Source organism: Notechis scutatus, chromosome 3 (genome assembly GCF_049901735.1).
Source record: "Notechis scutatus isolate UNSWTSFEM ecotype Mainland chromosome 3, rNotScu1.2, whole genome shotgun sequence".
NCBI lineage: Eukaryota > Metazoa > Chordata > Lepidosauria > Squamata > Elapidae > Notechis > Notechis scutatus.
Window position 1 is genome coordinate 106,658,530 of NC_142011.1, and position 18,576 is coordinate 106,677,105.

The 18,576-nt window shown below is 38.3% G+C and overlaps 1 protein-coding gene across 2 annotated transcripts in view; it reads left to right on the forward strand.

Annotated features, from left to right (window-relative positions):
* ASTN1 (astrotactin 1) overlaps positions 1 to 18,576 on the forward strand; it is a 254,516-nt gene that overhangs the window by 128,173 nt on the left and 107,767 nt on the right. For both annotated transcript variants that reach the window (XR_015748725.1, XM_087960906.1), the window contains exons 6-8: positions 6,622 to 6,771; positions 13,075 to 13,242; positions 16,062 to 16,146. Coding sequence is in view for 1 of the 2 variants with exons in the window: in XM_087960906.1 (XP_087817032.1) it covers positions 6,622 to 6,771; positions 13,075 to 13,242; positions 16,062 to 16,146 (403 nt within the window). In the remaining variant the exon portion in view is untranslated. The remainder of the gene's footprint in view (positions 1 to 6,621; positions 6,772 to 13,074; positions 13,243 to 16,061; positions 16,147 to 18,576) is intronic.

The following is an 18,576-nucleotide window of genomic DNA, read 5'->3' on the forward strand; positions in this document are numbered from 1 at the left end:
AAAAAAAAAAAAGGAAAGGAGAATACTCCCTTCGTCTTTTAATAATATGGTAAGAGAACTTAACTTGAAAGATGTGTGGAGAGAATTAAATCCAAATAAAAAACAATATACCTTTTTTTCAAACTCCGACCACTCTTGGTCCAGAATAGATCAGATATGGATGGACCCTGGGTTAATGGAGAATATTGAAACGATCGAGATTTTGCCAAATCTATGGGCTGACCATAATCCCATTCAAATTAAATGGAAAGGAAAGAGAAAAATTGGAAGATGGACATTTAACAATACCATATTAAGAGATAAAGAATATATTGAAATGATAAAGAAAGAATAGAACATATTTTTTGAAATAAACAAAAGAGAACATACCTCTCTACAGAATCTTTGGGATACGGCCAAAGCCTATGTGAGAGGTCTAACTATTGCTTACAATATTAAAAAAGAATAAAGAAAAAAGACAGCAACAAAACATATGGAGGGAGAAACTGAAAGATTTAGAAACAAGTAGACAAAAGGACCCAAACAGTTCAAAAATTGAGAAAGAAATAGATCTGGTAAAACATAAGATAAATCAAAATGTACAGGAAGATTTGGCCCGAAAAATTAAATTAGCAAAACAAAATTATTTTGAAAATGCAAATAAGCCGGGAGGTGGTTTGCCCATAAAATTAAAAAAGAACAAGAAAAGAGAACGATCGTAGCTCTCCAAGATCAGGAAGGGTATGCACGCAGACCCAAGAAAAGAAAGAAATTGCTAAGGAGTTTTTTATGAAATTGTATAAATAGGAAGAAATACCAGAAGAATCTATTGATCAATATTTGAATGAAAAGAACTTGCCCGAAATTACTGATGAAGAGAAACAAAATTTGAATAATAAAATATCTATAGAAGAAATTAGGAAGGCAATTGGAACACCAAAAGCAAATAAGACCCCTGGCCCAGATGGAATTCCTTTGGAATTCTATAAGGAATTCCAAGAAACAATAGAGGAGATATTGGTGGACTTGTACAATGAAGCCCTGAAGAATGCTAACATGCCTAAATCATGGTTGGAAGCATATATTACCCTTATTTATAAAGAATAATCAGACCCACAAAAAATTCAAAACTATAGACCAATATCACTTTTAAATGTAGATTACAAAATAATGGCTACAATATTGGCGGAAAGATTAAAGAGAGTATTAAGTAGAATTATCCACTCTGATCAGAATGGCTTCCTCCCCCATAGGCAAATAAAAACAAATACAAGAACCATTATGGATATATTAGAATATTATGAAGTACACTCAACCAAGACAATGGCATTGATATTTTTAGATGCCCAGAAGGCTTTTGACAACCTGAATTGGAACTTCCTTATTAAACAACGGATAGGCATGAAATTTGGTGAAAATTTTATAGGATTTATTAAGACAATTTATAACATGCAAACCGCAAAAATATTAATAAGTGGGGAAAATACAGATACCATAAAGATAAATAAGGGAGTAAGACAAGGCTGCCCCCTAGCTCCTCTATTGTATATATTGGCAGAAGAGACTCTCTTAGCGCAAATTAGGCAAAATCAAGAGATTAGAGCAGGGGTCCCCAACCGCCGGTCCGCGGACGGTACCGGGCGGAACAAGCCTTACCGGGCCGCTGGTTGCTGGGCGCCGCCATCTTTTTTGGTAAAAAGCGCTTCTGGTGAGCTTTTCGGGTGAAAGCTCACGGGCGCTGTTTCATCATAAAAGATGGCGGCCAGCGCTTCGTGAGCTTTTCCGGGTAGAAAGCCATTTCTACCGAAAAAGCTCACCAGAATACTGGCGCCGCCATCTTTTTATGAGCTCAGCGCTTCCGGTGGCGTCACCGGAAGCGCCTTTTCGTCATAAAAGATGGCGGCGCCCAGTTGACCTGCGTGCCGGGCTGGCGCCCAGCTGATGTCGGAACCGGCGCGGCGTCGAAAAGGTTGGGGATCCCTGGATTAGAGGACTAAAAATTAAAAAAGAAGAATATAAATTCCAGGCATTTGCCGATGATATGGCATTTATATTAGAAGAACCCTTGAAGCGAGCCCTAAGAGAAATAGAAGAATATGGAAAGGTGGCAGGGTTAAAAATTAACAAAGAAAAACAAAAGTGTTAACAAGAAACTGTACAAAGGAGCAGAAGGAAGAACTAGCAAATAAATTAGGTATGCAGGTGGTAAATAAAGTAAAATACTTAGGGATCTGGTTGACTGCTAGATGTTAGTCGATTAAAAAAGATAACTGATAAGTTAATAACACAAATAGTTAAGGATTTAGATAATTGGGCCAAATTGCAGTTATCGCTATTGGGACGTATTTCGACAGTAAAAATGAATATTTTGCCAAAACTGCTGTTCCTGTTTCATACAGTGCCAGTCAAGTTGGAAAAGAACTTTTTTGTAGAATTAAAAAAATGTATGTCTAAGTTTATATGGCAGAGGAAAAAACCCAGAGTGAAATATAAATTATTACAGGATGCCAAGATAAAAAGGAGGATTTGGCCTTCCAGATTTTGAATTATATTATGATGCTGCTATAGTAAACTGGCTTAAGGATTGGGTTAAATTAGAAAATAGAAGGATTGGGTTAAATTAGAAAATAGAAGGTAGTATTAGAAGGTTTTGATCTCCAACTTGGCTAGCACACCTTCATGTGGAATGGAAAATCTAAACAACATTCATATTTCCAAAGGCACCATGTAAGAAATGTGTTGTTCAATATCTGGGGAAAGATTAAAAAAAAAACATTATCCAAAGGTTCCATTGTGGCTATCTACATTGGAAGCAGTCACATATCCAAATGTATTGGATTATGAAAATATTGTCAGGTATAAAGATTTATTATATGATACTGGAGAGCTTAAAAATAGGAACCAAATACAAATTCAAGGAAAGGAGATAGCATGATGGCCCTTTGCATAAATACAAACCCATTATAAAAAAGATAGAGAACAATTTGGCTTTAATATGACCCCACAAGAATTAGATAAAATATGGCTAGGAGAGGAAAAGAAAACAATTAGTAAAACATATACATATCTTTTGGACTACAAATTAAAAGAAGAAACAGTCACAGACTCTGTGATAATTTGGGCTAAAAACGTGGGTCATAGTATTGAATTAGATAAGTGGGAACACATCTGACAAACAAATTACAAATTAACCATGTCAGTCTCGTATAAAGAAAACTTATATAAAATGGTTCATCGCTGGCACCTACCTCCTGCGAGACTGGCTAAGATGTTCCCCAACCTACACCCAACTGTTGGAAATGTAACTACGCACAAGGAACATATTTTCACATGTGGTGGACTTGCCCATGTGCTCAGAAGTTTTGGAGAAATATTAGAAATTAGATTTTAAATATAACAAAACAAATTTTAAAACTTGAACCTGAAACCTTTCTGCTAAGTATGATAGATTTAAACATGGAGAAAAAATATTTTGCACATCATAACTGCGGCCAGAATAACCTACACATAAAACTGGAAGCTGTCTTCCATTCCTTCAGAGGATATGGTAATTAAAAAAATACATGAATGCGCTGAGATGGATAGCCTAACCAAATTGTTAAAAAATAAACAAGATTGTGACTATTATGAAATATGGAACATTTGATATGAGTGGTTAAAGAAAAGGTAACATTTGATATTTGGATAAGTTATGGAAATGACAGAAGACGTGCATTTAATCATAAACTATATAGAGAAATTAAAACATTAAAAGGACGAAGGAGTTATTGTAACAAGGCAGATCACGTCAATGATAAAGATAAAGAAAAAAATGAACCATTGCTCAATATATGCTGTAAAATGTATATATGTGTGTGTGTGTATATATATATATATATATATACACACACACACCTATCATACATACATATACATGTACACACACACACACACACACACATGTTGATTTGTCTGTTTTAAATGTATGTCAAATAAATGTTTTTTCTAGAATTAAAAAAAAACAACACATGGGAGAGAAGAGATAGGGTGTTCACCACTATTGAGTCTCCTTATATTGTGTATCCAAGTGCTTTAGAATAAGTGTTTAGAATAGGTTCTTGTAAAAGAAACAGTAGTGGGAGGGAACAGTTTGGGGATAAGAAGATGTTGATGGTGGTTTGATAGCATAAGAAGATGCTTTCATAGGATTGAGTAAAAAAGAATAAAGGCAGGAAAAAATATTGCTAGATATATTCCTGATATCTCAAATATTGCATAGTATTTTTTAAACTGAAAGCTAATAAAAGTGAATATTAGAAGAGTAAGGTTTTTAAAGATTAGATATATTGAAAAGAAATGTAAGCCAAGCAATCAAAGCAATAGTAGACTGGAACTGAGTCAACAAAGACTTTTGTAGATTCGTTTTAAAAAACCTATCATTATTTTTATAAGTAACTGAAGGTAGCAAACTTACCTAATACTCCTTCCTCCTCCTATTTTCCTCACAGTGACAACCCTGTGAGATGAGTTGGGCTCAAGGTCACCCAGCTGGCTTTCATGCCTAAAGTGGAATTAGAACTCACAGTCTTCTGCTTTCTAAGAAAAGAATTAAAGCACAGATTTATAGAAAAACAAATTAGGCACAGATAGTAATTTCTCACGAGTTGTAATGGAAACTAGTATGATAGTAAAATCATGATGAATAATTATAGTAATATAACTCCTGAATGAAGAAGAAATAAGAATATGAACTTGAGGAACATTCCAGAAGAGTTATCAAGAATGAAAGGTAGCTGATTGAATATTTGAAATTTGGTAGAACGGCAGCATTCTCTTCCTCCCTAAAATCTTAAAGGGATCTCCACAGCTCTTCAGCTGCAATAGTACATTCTACTAAGGTGTACTGTACATAGAAGGTAGCATGTCATGCCCCGGTTGGAGACTGACTTCGAGGGGGAGGAGGAACAGCCGACAGGGAGTGGAAGTATGGTTCCGGAGGTTGGGGAGGAGGCTGGGGAAGGGCAGAGGCTGGCTGGGCAGTCAGAGGAAGACCCAGGCCCATCCCCTCTCCATCCTAGGGCACACAGAGTGGAGAGTATAAGAGAGAGACATGAATGGCATGGTGTACAGGGGAGGAAAGGGCCTTGATCCTCTTCATGGGCTGCAGCTGTGGGAACTGGTTAAAAGGACGGACATGTGTATGGGCCAGTGCTGGAAACAAAGCGTGGAAATATCTAGGCTGTCGTTCCTCTCTGAGTTTGGTGTCCTTCCCAGTGTGTGTTCTGATATCTGTGGACATCTTCAAGCCCTTATTTTGCCTGGTTCCCTTAATTGCTTCAGTGTGGTTTGTGTTGTTTTTACTCCTATAATTTATAGTCATTTTTAGTTTAAACGGCATTTCCTTCTTTTCATAACTGTTTGTGGAGAAGTTTTTGTCTCCAGTCAAGGATTTTTGGAGCTTTGAAGCAAAGTGAAGGAATAAAAGAGGCTTCACCTGTTTTTGTGACTGTGTTTATTTTGTATCCCACCCTGGGTCATCACATAGCAGCAGAAAAAAAAGGTAATCCCTGTTTGCACTATAAAGAAAACATTTGAGATGCTGATTATAAAAGAGACATCTGGTCAAGGCAAGGGCAACATACAAAGAGGGAGCAAAGGCAGAAACAGAATGAACATGAGAAAATATCCTCACTGCAACTGGGTGTTGAGCCTAAGGGAGGGTTAAAGTCTCAGCTTCATTTGCTTTATATGGTTGTTGTGTGTACAGAATACAACCCAGAAGTTCTGTAACCAGTTCCACCCAGTCCGGGTAATAGAAGCAGACCATGTTTTTTGTTTTATGTTTAAAAAAACCTTGCTCAATGCATTCGTTTTGAAACTTATCCATTTTCATTGATTTATTTTTTTCAAGGAACTCATTTTACTTTCAGCTTTTACCACAGATGCATCCTTTAGGTGGCTGGCTAAAACATACACAAACAATCCACACAATTCGCATTTCATATTGCCTGAGGCCCTATAAATAAGCGGCTAAAGCATAAGAGCTTGTCTGTGGCTTCAGATTTTACGTGCTACCTTCACAGCATATCTGAGTGCTGCTTCTTCCTGGATGGGATGTCATACCGCCTGTCAAGAGAGAGTTGATGGCAAAATGCCTTGACACCCGGGGAGGTGTAAAGAGGCTGCCACTCAGGGAAGCATGACTGAGACAAAAATAGATTCCGTTTGGAGAAAGCAGGCGGACTGAAGCAGTCTACCGAGTATCATTAATTACTCTGGGGAACCTGATGTCTACACACTTGTGGGCTGGTAATGAGGGATACTGCTGTTCACAGCCACCAATTAGGGTACAGGCTGTTAACTGACACTGCTCCAAGAAATTGCCCATCTCTATTTCTAAATCCACACAAATGAGCAAGACTGTTTCTCACATGCCTTCCCTCCCTCCCACCCATCCCAAAATGGAATGATTATGTTTCACCTCGGTATCTGCACCTCTTTCTGCTGAATGGTCAGAACCCCAGGTTCATAAAGACCCCATGAAGAATCCATTGCACCAGCCCAGGGCTCTGGTTCACAAAGAGCCATTGTGTTAGCTCAATGTTGTGGTCTGTGAGAGAGACACAACTGGATTGCATTGACTTCTTTTTCTTACTGTTTTAGTGGGTTCACCTAGAAGTCCTGTTAGCAAGACAACTCTGACTCTCATCAGCATCACCAGCTGTGTCATTGGTCTGGTCTGTGCTTCTCATGTGAGTTGCCCACTTGTGGTCAAGATAACACTTCACGTACCGGAGCATCTTATTGCTGATGGTAAGACAGTCTTCCACTTATCTCTTCACTTCTACTGTCAGATCAGTATTAGATGGAGCATGCATGTTAAGGCTTGTTACTGTAGCATACTGTGAAACTTTGACATGTATTTGCACATTGGTCAGGTTAAAAAAATACTTTTGATTGATCTTTCTCACTGTCTTTTGCCTACAGCATGTAACGACAGTGTAACGTCTTCATTAGCCTTCTTTAATTGGGCATCTTTCAGATTTTGTGGGATTGTAGTTTCCAGGATTTCTACTTTTAACTCAAACTGAAAATTCTGCATGTTGCAATCCTGATACATCTGGAAAGCACCAAATTGGAGAAAACTAACATCCTCCAAACCTGTTGACTATTTATCCTTTTCTATTAGTTGTAGATGTGTATGTGAATATAGTCATGAATAAATCCATAAATAGCAGGTTAGAATTTCAAATAGTCATCCTGTATTTGTTTATTGCATTTCCCTGCCTCCTGATACTTTCTGTTCTAATTAGTACAATTCCCAAAACATCTTATAAAAATCAGCAGCATGGCTGCATCTACTCTTAATTTAAGAAGCATACCATTCCAAGAAAAAGAATGGGCAAGGAGGAAGATTTCTGCATAAGATATGTACAGAAATGTCCATAGTCAAAGCCTGGCTGGAGTAGAAATGGTGCCCTCCCTGTTCTGTTCATGTTGCCTCCAGAAAATTATATAAAATGTGCATCTGGGTAGGCTTCATTTGCAATGAAGGTTATGGCTACCTGAGCATGGTGTGTATTGATTATTGTCTTTGTGAAGAGCAAATCATTGCCCTGATTTGTATCCAACCCACTCTGCCTCTTTAATTTTCTGGATCAAGTTCTTCTGGGAGATTAATATGCTCTTAATAGTTTGTGGATCCAGGAACATAAGTAATCCCCACACAATATGTTTTCTATTCTTTTTACTATATTTATGTACATACATATTAGTTCCCCTCTTTCAGATTTGACATGAGTATTTCCCATATCTAGTAAGCTCTGAAGATTGAGGAAAGCAAATTGCCATAATGTGGTGTTACTTGTATTATGATTTTTAATATTGTAAGCCACCCAGAGTCAACACAATAAGATGCATACATACACATATATATATACATACGTAGCAGAAGACATTGTTTGAACCAGTGATTATGGACAATTTTCACAAAGAGAAGGCAGTAGGCTTATAGATCCAAAGGGCCATGGAAGAAACATATTATAGAACACACCCTTTAGCCTGGATTCACATGTGTTCGTCACACGTGTAGATGACCTCTGGAAACTAAAGATAAGGGTGATGTCTTGATCCTCTGATTTTTTGGTAGCTTTCAATATCATCAACCATAGTATTCTTATGGACCATTTTAGGGAATTTTGAGTTGAGGGCACAGTGCTTCAGTGGTTCTCCTTCTTCTAAATACAATTCCTTTCAGCAGCATTAATGGGAGAAAGAGATCTTGTCTGAAGTCACCGATTTACAAGATGCCTTAGGGTTTGATCTTGTTCTCACTCCTATTTAGAATCTATATGAAGCTGTTAAATCAGCAGCCCCCAACCTTTTGGGCACCAGGGATTGGTGGTTTTTCCACATAGAGGAGGGGGTGTGGTTTTATTTATTTTTATTTTATTTATTTATTTATTTTGTCAAGCATGCATTTGAAAATATATATAAGTATAAACATGATTATTAGTACATGAAATATATATGAATAAAAGGGAACATTAAGACAGGGATGGTAGGCACATTGGTGTGCTTATGCACGCCCCTTACAGACCTCTTAGGAATGGGGTGAGGTCAATAGTCGGCAGTCTGAAGTTAAAGTTTTGGGGTTAGTGGAAGAAACCACAGAGTCAGGTAGAGTATTCCATGCATTGACCACTCTGTTGCTGAAGTCATATTTCCTGCAATCGAGTTTTGTGCAGTTTACCCTGAGTTTTTATCTATTGTGTGCTTGTGTATTGTTGAGGTTGAAGCTGAAGTAGTCATTGATGGGTAGGACATTGTAATGGATAATTTTATGTATTATGCTTAGGTCAAACCGAAGGCAGCATAGTTCCTAGTTATCTAAACCTAAAATTTCAAGTCTGGAGGCATAGGGTATTCTGTTGCGAGTAGAGGAGTGGAGGACTCTTCTCATGAAATATTTTTGGACTCTCTCGATTGTATTAATGTCCAATATGCAGTGCGGATTCCAGACAGATGAGCTGTATTCAATAATTGGTCTAGCAAATGTTTTGTATGCTCTAGTTAGTAGTACAATATTACCAGAGAAAAAGCTTTATAGGATTGATTAGGTTAACAACTCTTAATGCCTTTTTGTCAATGTTGTTACAGTGGGCTCTAGCACTTAGATCATCAGAGATGAGAACTCCAAGGTCCTTGACAGAGTGAAAGTCATCTACAAGATCTTGTCCATCCAGCTTGCATTTGATTTTTTTATTTTTCTTGCCAATATGTAAGGCAGAGCATTTATTTGTTGAGATTTGAAGTTGCCACTTGTTTGACCATTCTGACACATAGTCAAGGTCTTTTTGAAGTATAGCAGCATTGTCGGTGGTGTTGAATAGCATGCCACGGATGGAGCTTCGCTTGTTTGCATGGCCGGGTTTCTGCCATGCTGTGGACCTCTGCCAGTCCATGGACCAGGGATTGGGAACCCCCTGTGTTAGATCATCTGTTAGGATGGAGTTAAATATCATTAGTAGATTGGTAATAATTATACATCTCTGCCATGAGCTGCCCAAGTTATGCTGTCAAGGTTCCTCCTCATTGCTTGGTGGCTGTAAAGATGTGGATGAGGGGAAGCAGGGTCCTCCTTAAGCCTAACAATATCAAGTGGTTGTGGGTTTTGCTACTCACCAAGAATTGGAGACTGCTATTGTAAACATTTCCCCAGACTGAATAGGAGTGCAATCTGGAAGTCCACCTGGATTCGTGGCTCCCACTCAACAAGTTGGGGAAGCTGTGGCCATGAAACCCTTTGCTCAAATTCATCTTGTGCACCAGCTGTGCGTGTTTCTGAATCAGTAGCCAATGATCTTGCTCTTTCATGCATTAGTCATTTCCCATTTGGGATGCAGCAATGCATTCTACTTGGGAATGCCCTTGAAGACCATTTGTAAACTGCAGCTGATTCCGAATACAGTAGTAGGAACAGTTGGGTAGTCCTCAGTATGCCTATACAACTCCTCTGCCTAGGAGAAATTATGCCTGTTCCTAGTCAGTTTCTGGATGCAATTCAGTTGTCCACACTGAGTTTCCAAATGCCACAACCCTGTTGCCCTTTTGGAAGAATCTAGAACTTGGCATTTGACTCAGACTCTAGAACTAGGATGTTAATATGGCACAGTCCATGTTTGGTCTGCTTGAATATATAGTGTTTACTTCACATCTTTACTGTTTTTATTGTTTTGCTATTATTTTTTGCTTCTTATAGTTATCCTCCATGATTGATTGAAAGATGAATGAGTGACCATATAAATTTGCATAATAAGTACATTTAAAAAATTCTGACTTCCCACACTAATGTGCCAACATTTAAGTCAAGTTGGTATTTATATCTATCTCACTATCTCTATCTATCTAACATCTATCTATAAAATTTATATGTGTGCCTGTCTCATACAAGGTGACTCTGGATAGCCAACAAAACCAACAATTAAAATGTAAAAATCAATAATATATAATCGTACAGTATATATAATATAAATATAATATAAAATCATTTTAAACAAATACCAGTATTTGCCATAAGTAAAATCCAAATTTAGAAAGGGCTATTAATGATGTCATAAATGGTGCAACTAACACACAAGGCCCTCTGCTTCAAAGGATACCAAAGCTGTGGTGGTGCAGTGGTTAGAGTGCAGTGTTGCACTCTGCTGATTGCCAGCAGTTTGGCAGTTCAAGTCCCACTGGCTAAAGGTTTTACTCAGCCTTCCATCCTTCTGAGGTGGATAAAATGAGGACCCAGATTGTTGGGGGCAATATGCTGACTCTGTAAACCCATTAGAGAGGGCTATAAAAGCACTGTGAAGTGGTATATAAGTCTAAGTGATATTGCTAATGGAAAAACCATGTTTTGAAGACTTTCCAAAAGGCCATAAAGATTGTGACTAATGGTAATTTAAGGGGAATGATGTGGTCTCACCCAGAGAATGGAGGTCATAGCACAAAAGGTTTGTATCCTGGGTCCCATCAGATAGAATGGAAAGGATCCACAACATTCCTCTCCTGCTGAACCTAATTGGACAGGTAGAAATAATTGGAAAGAGGCAGTCCTGCAGATATCCCCATGCCACAAATTGCTTTAAAGGTCAAAATCAGCACCTTGAATTACACCTGGAAGCAAACCAGCAACAGTGCAGCTCACAGAGCAGACATGAAACATGTTCACCCCATACACCTCTGTTCCTTCTAGGACACTCATATAACTATTCATACTGCTGCGTTTTGCACCAGGTGAAACTTTAAAATACTCTTCAAGGGCAGTCCCATGCAGAACAGATTACAGCAGTCCATATAACATTCAAAAAAACTTGGCACCAGATTACTTCAACCACCAACTCTACAGACTGCATTAATTTTTAAATGAGGTCTTGCTGTGGGCAGAACACTGTCTGGTAGGAAGAACAGTGGTGGATTTCTGTCAGGCTTGTGTTTCAGATGTCATGTTATTATGTTAGCTTTCTCCAGTCATTTAATCTTCCCTTCCCCCTGCTCTTTTTTTTTAATAGGCAGTTTTTAATTCTGAATTTATCCTGCATTTATTTTGGTCTTATTGTATAGTTTTAAGACTGTTGTAAAGTGCTACAATATTTTTTAAATAAGTGGGAAATAAATACGTTTAATAAAAATGTGCTATTGAGCTCTATGTAAGAGGTTTAAGTGAGAGCTTTGCATTGGAGAATGTGGCAGATTGTTTGAGAATATGGTAATATGGTAAAAGAAAGATACTTTTTCATAGGAGAAACATAATTTTAATTCAGTGTGTAGTAGAACTAGAATCAGAGGCCTTTTTAGCATAAACAAGGTAAAAACAACAGATTTTATTTTAAAGCATAGGATAACTTTGAGACAACATGTTTACAAAGAAGAAGATGTGGCTTATGGGTATTAGAGCCACATTTTGCTTTGCAAACACTTCCCAGAACATTGGAAACAAATGCCGCCCCTACAAAAATGCTGAGCTGTGTCCCACCCACAACTGTGCCAGGCATAGGCCCCCTTAACTTCTGTTGATAGATGAAGGGGGGGAAAAGCAGAATCTGACAACATGTACAGTATGTCACATTTGTCACTCGATAAATGAACAGCCAACCAGAGGATTTTACCTTTGGAAACTATTGCTAATTCAGCATTCGCCTTAAGGGAGGTCGATCATATCAGATTGGATGGATGTGTGTTATATAACTTACTCTCCAGTATCCAAGATAGAAAGATTAGTTCTTGTAGGAAACCAAATGTCAATTAGGTTGAAGCAGAACTTTGCTTCCTAATGGGAAATTATTCTGTGTCCCAATAATTTGTTTATTAAGGTATGCAATTTCTTACTGTGATCTGAAGTGAAACAATCTAGACAGATGCTCTGACATCTAAGCCAATGAGGGGGGAAAAAACCCAGAAGTAGAGGATGGAGAACAGATTAGATTGATAGAGCAACTGACCCTGATTGGAGCAGAGAAATGAGTTATCTTAGCTGGAAATTTAATGGGAGATTTTGTCCTTGGAGTAGCCTGGTTTCATGGTTGAAGGGTTAGCTGGCTTTCATGGTATCAAATTTACTTCCAAACTTTCTGTTATTTGAAGTATTTTTTTAGCCTAGACATGGTTTTGTATAAATTGTCCAAAAATCATGATAGGAGATAACAGACAAATGTGTAGCCGTATCAACCAGAGATGGACATGCTAAGCCTAAGGCCCCTGCAATGAACAATGGCTGAATCTTCAAAACAGGATAATTGGGGATATTTGAAATGGGTTCTGGAAGAGGTATTTCTAAGTCATCTCCAGAAATGAAAGAAAATATGCCTAATGTTTTTGTTCATAGAGAAGAACCAATGCTTGTTAAGTTACATTAGAAAAGTGACCTTGAGAATATTTTCCCACACAAATTATAAAGTGGATTTTAAGTTACATTAGACAAAATATTCATTCATATTACAAATTGATTTTCTTTTGTATGTGACATCAATTAGAGGGAAGACTTAGAGGAAATTTAGATCTCACCCATGAAAATGCCTTCAGAATGATGCCATTTCTTTCTATTTTCTTTCTATTTTCTATTTTCAGGAAGCCGATTTATCTTATTAGAGGGAAGCCAACTGGATGCCAGTGACTGGTTAAATCCTGCCCAGGTGGTTCTTTTCTCCCAGCAAAATTCTAGTGGGCCGTGGGCCTTGGATATGTGCGCCCGACGACTTCTCGACCCTTGTGAACACGAGTGTGATCCTGAAACCGGTAGGTGGGTGCAATGTGGTAATTGACATGTATCTGGGGGATTGTCAAGTTCCCAAAGCTGTCAAAAGCTGTGGTGGAAAAATGACCTTCACATTTCCATTGTTTCTGTATGGTGATAACAAAAAGTCATATGAAGTTCTTTTATCTTGAATCCAATTTTTCTTTTACCCAGCAGGCTATTTTTTTTGATGGATTATGTTATACTCTCTGATTTAGGCTGATGATCTTTTCTATGAACTATAACAAGAAATACTTGCACTCAAATTTTATACTGTATATATGTATATCTGTTAGGAGGAGAATCTGCAAATATGAGTCTTTAATATGAATGGTGCTAGATTCTATCATTTTTTTCAACAGGCACAATTATGAATTTCCAGGTGCCACCGCCTAAATTTAGAGATGGTATATCCTCAGGAGATTGATCCAGCCTTCTCTGTTCTGCACATGCTCACAGGAGTCATGTTTATTCCCCTTTGATGTGGTGTGACTCATTTGCCCATCCTGTCTGCATTTCACTTATTCACAACCATCTGCCATAGCAGCTGCCAACTGTAGCAGGTCTCTGAGGGGGATGGTTTCAAACACCCTCCTTGGGCTTATTTCTAAATTCATAGATTTTTGCCAGCATTCTGTAAAAATGATTATGCCTTCCAAAAAAGAAAAAAAATGACAAAAAATAAGTACTTCTGTTGTACCTTTTGTTCTTTTGGGCTGTAATCTGACTAGATGGCTGTGTAGCTAGTATTTAAAGCATACAACTGTGGAGTCCTCTTTTTCTTCCCTACCTACAGATACGTCCAATATAATTTAAAAGACAGAACTTACTTCCAACTAATTCAGTTGTAGCTTTAATGTAGGCTTTCAGAAATGTCATCTAGGGAGAAGAGTAAAGACGTGCATTCAGTGGAATTATTATATAATTCTGTAAGCCTTAAAGCACATATCAACTTATGATTGCAACTGAATTTTTTTTGGCATCGTAGTAATGTATGGCAGGGAAACTCAAAGTACTTCATTGCTTGAGATGCAGGATAAAACAGGACCTCTCCCTGCTGCCTGTTCCAAGTCACTTATGGACCTAGAGTTGTCACTGAATCTTATTTTAATGCTACAATGTCTAACTTTAATTCCATCACCTGAGAGAAGCAGTCTGGTTGGGAGTTCAAGTAACCAGTCATACGGCAAATATCTCAATCTACTCTTACCATTTGCAGCTTTGATATCTGAGTAAAAACAATCCCCCCCAATCACCCCCAATCACCTGGTTAAGGCACTAGGCTAGAAATTAGGAGAGTGTGAGTTCTAGTACCACTTTAGGCATAAAAACTGTCTAGGTGACCTTGGCTTCCTTTCCCAGCCCAGAGAACTTACTCTACAGGGTTGTTGTTGGGGTCAAAATAGGAGGAGGAAGAACTGCTGTGTATGTTTGCTGCCTTAAATTATTCATAAAAATAACAAAGGCAGGATATAAACAAACACATTAATTAATTAATTAAATATTATGATCCCTACTCAGGATTTTCATTTTAGTTGCCAAAAAAAAACACATGAGAAAAGGGTGAATGTGGAAGGGGGAAAACTGTTGATTTGCCCAAAGCTTGGCCAAGTAGAGGATGAAACAGTCATTAGAATAGGAATTCACTTCTGAAAAAGTAGCTGGCTTGAATGGGACAGTGGGAGAGCTTCGTTTTTGTGGCCTTTCCACTGACTAAGCATTTTTTTTTCTCTGCTTTGCACCTGTTGGCAATTTCATTCTAGCAACATGAAAGGAGGACAATTTCTTTCTGTCAACTTTCCCTTTATAGCTTTACAATCTTTTGTTATGCTCTCCTCTCACAGTGTGTTGCAGTGTGACCTTTTATGTATTTCCTCAAAAGTGTGCCCTACTCCATTCAGTGATTACAGCCTTATTATTTTCTAAACTAATGTAATTCCTTTAGGATGAAAAGCTTGGTAAAGCTGGATTTTCAACAGGAATGTCTGAGAGCTCATTGGGAAGAAGTCCCTGAAAGGCCCAATAGGATTCCAAATTATTGTTTTTTTAATTTATAAAGCAGTGACTTGGGTGGCATAAAAGAAGGAAAGGGAATAAAATAAAAGAAAGGGTATAAAAGTATAAAAAGGAATAAGCAAAAGATCTTGACATTTCATTCCTTGGCATCTCATTTAGTAGAAAATCTCTCACAACTGATACATTGCATGGTTTTTATTATTATGATCATATTGCTGGGCATTTCTATGTTGCTGCTTGCAAGCTACCTAGAGTCATAATGACTGAATCATACATTCATATTTAAAAAAATAAATTGCAGGCTCCAAATAAATAAATATTTTAGATTCATCAATAAATAAGGGAATGTGAGATTGTGACACAGATATTGGAATCAGTCATGTTTGCTTGCTTATCCATCCGTCCATCCATCCATCCATCCATCCATCTATGTGAGATAAGAGATCAGAGGCTGATCATAGAACAGGTATCAAATATTACACTAAAAATGTCCAGACTCCTTTTCTTGTTGATCCTCTGACTCTTTGCCTATTTTTTTTTTCTGCCATTTCATGTATTGTTCCCAGCTTTATGATACACTGTATGTGTTGAGGTGGTGAGAATGGTACGCAGAAGGCTTGTAGAAAAGCATTATGATCTTGCGCTTTTTATCTCCAATTCCTAGTCATTCCTAATATGGCATTTTTCTTTTTTCATTCACTCCTGCTGCATACTAAATTGACATATCCCAGCAAAACTCATTCCCTTTTCAGAGTTGTAATGTAACTCATTTATTATTCTCTTGTTTTTGTTCTTCCACTTCAAGGTGAGTGTCTTTGCTATGAAGGTTACATGAAGGATCCAGTGCACAAACACCTTTGCATCAGGAATGAATGGGGCACAAACCAAGGGTAGGTGATTTTCATAGCTCTGCCAGATTGTTGCTAAGCCTGAAGTGAAGGTGATAGCACCTCAAGCAACCTGGCCACCAAGAAAGACAGCTTGGAGAAGTTAGAGAGCTGCAGTAAAAGCCAAGTGATGCATGTAAGGAAGTACTCATGATGTCTTGGACTTCAGCTGACCTTGTAGGGAGAGAACCGTTGAAGTTAGAGGATGGCTGATGTTAAACAAAGATGCAACTAATAAAGTTTCAGGGCTTTGAAAGTAATATTTTTTTTATTTCATGAAGAACAGCTCAAGGCTTCATATCTGCTATGACCAACATAGAACCAGGCCCAGTTGTTCCCAATCAACCAGATCCATGGTGGATAAACTAAGGTGAAGAAGTTGTCTGTAACTTCAATTATCAAGGTTGCTGGTGATCAGTAGGTCTGTGGACTTCAAGTCAAATGTTGACTATTACATTTAAAACCTTAAATTGCATGGCGCTGGGATGAATCAGGCAACACCTTGTTAAAATTGAATGTGCCATGTCCAATAATTTAGTGAGGGAGCTTTATTTGAGGTTGCTTTTGGTACCAGCTGATTATAACTGCCTGATTTTTGGGGGGTGGGGCAGAGGTGGGATGCTACCATTTCGGTCCGGTTCTATAGAACCGATAGCTGTGAACAGCAGCAGACACCCAACCGGTTAGATGTCTGCTGCTTTGTTTGGCCTACCTGCCCAACCCAGGCTCTTGGCTGTACTTTATTTCCTGCTTTTTCAACTTCAGCTGCTTTGTGCGGCACAGCTGAGGTTGAAAAAGGAGGAAAGAAGAGGATTTTCAAATGCTGCACACCCTCGCGCAGCACTTGTCAGTTGTCCGGGTGGCACAACTGAGGTTTTTAGGAAATGGTCTACATGCATTCTCACCAAGGGTGGGATTCTACCTGCCGGAGAACCGGCAAATTGCGCCACTGGCTGGCCCCACCCCGCCCTGCCCACTCGCTCCTTATCTGGCATGTGCGCCATCAAACTTCCCTGCTACGTTGCTATTTTTCCTTCTTTTTTTTCACAACCATCAGTTGTTCTGCTGTGCCAGGAGATTTAGATTAGCTAGAAAGCAGGAAATTGATGATCTAGCTAATCTAAAAGCAGAGCTGAGCCTGAAGCTTCTATTATTCAGTGCAGACTCAGGTAGCAGATGGCAGAAACACAGATATCTAAGTGAATCTGTGATTCTGGGAGCAACTCAATCTGCCTGCCTGCTCTGCCTGGTTTTGGGTAAAAGTTGCCTTTTTTTTATAAAAAAATCAATATTTATATACATAGTGTGTTGTGAGTTAATTTTATGAGTTTGCTTGCAAGCAAATTTTATGTGACAGACTCAGGTAGCCGATTGCAGAAAGATAGATCTCTAAGTGAATCTGTGATTCTGTGAGCAACTCAATCTGCCTGCCTGCTTTGCCTGATTTTGGGTGAAAGTTGCTCTTGTTTTTATAAAAAAATTTAATGTTTACATAAATATTTATAATATTTGCATACAAGCCACACCCACCCAGTCACGTGACCACCAAGCCACACCAACAAATTACGCGACACCCACAGAACCGGTTGTTAAGAAATTTGAATCTCACCCCTTGGGTGGGGATAGGGGGCATTATTGGATCATTTAATGTTTCTTTCTTTGTTTATTTTGCCAATTGGATATTGGTCTGAATTTGTTATTATGTTCTTGATTTCTTTTTGTTAGATCTTGAACATCACCATATGTCCATTGGCACTAGGATAAGTACAGTAAAAGAAATAGAGAGCCATTTTGGTGTGGTAATTAAGGCATTAAGAAAGAAAACAGGAATCTCTTAAGTTCTAATCTTTCTTTGGGTACAAAGCCAGTGGATGAACTTAAGCCAGTCCTTCTCTCTCAGCCTTAAGAAGGAGGTAATAGCAAACTACTTCTAAAAACCCTTGCCAAGAAAACTGCAGGGCCTTGTCCAGCCAGCCAGCAAGAATCAACCCTGACACAAAGGGACAAAAAAGATGAAAAAATACATACATACAAAAGCTGCTCAGAGACCCCTCAAACCATGAAATGGGCAGCACATAAATTTAATAAATAAATAAAATGGAAAAGAAGAGGCTGCTGTGTCAGCAAGGCAAGGCTGGCAGTGTTTTTCCACGCTGTGGCATTTCCTCCATTCAGTTGGTGGGGGAAGGGAACAGAGATTGTGAGAAGATTCATGTGAGCTATTTTATAGTTCTTTGTAATGTTGGATAAATTTGCCTCATCTTGCTCTCCATTGTTGGGCAGTGAGCAACTGCTTGTTCTGTTCAAGTGGATTCTTCTCAGCCAGAACTGAAAGGAATCCATCATGGAACGTAGTTAATACTTCCTTCAGGATGGGATGTATTCCTCTCGACTTCAAGGAAACATTTACAAGAGCTCTGTTTGAAAAAGCCC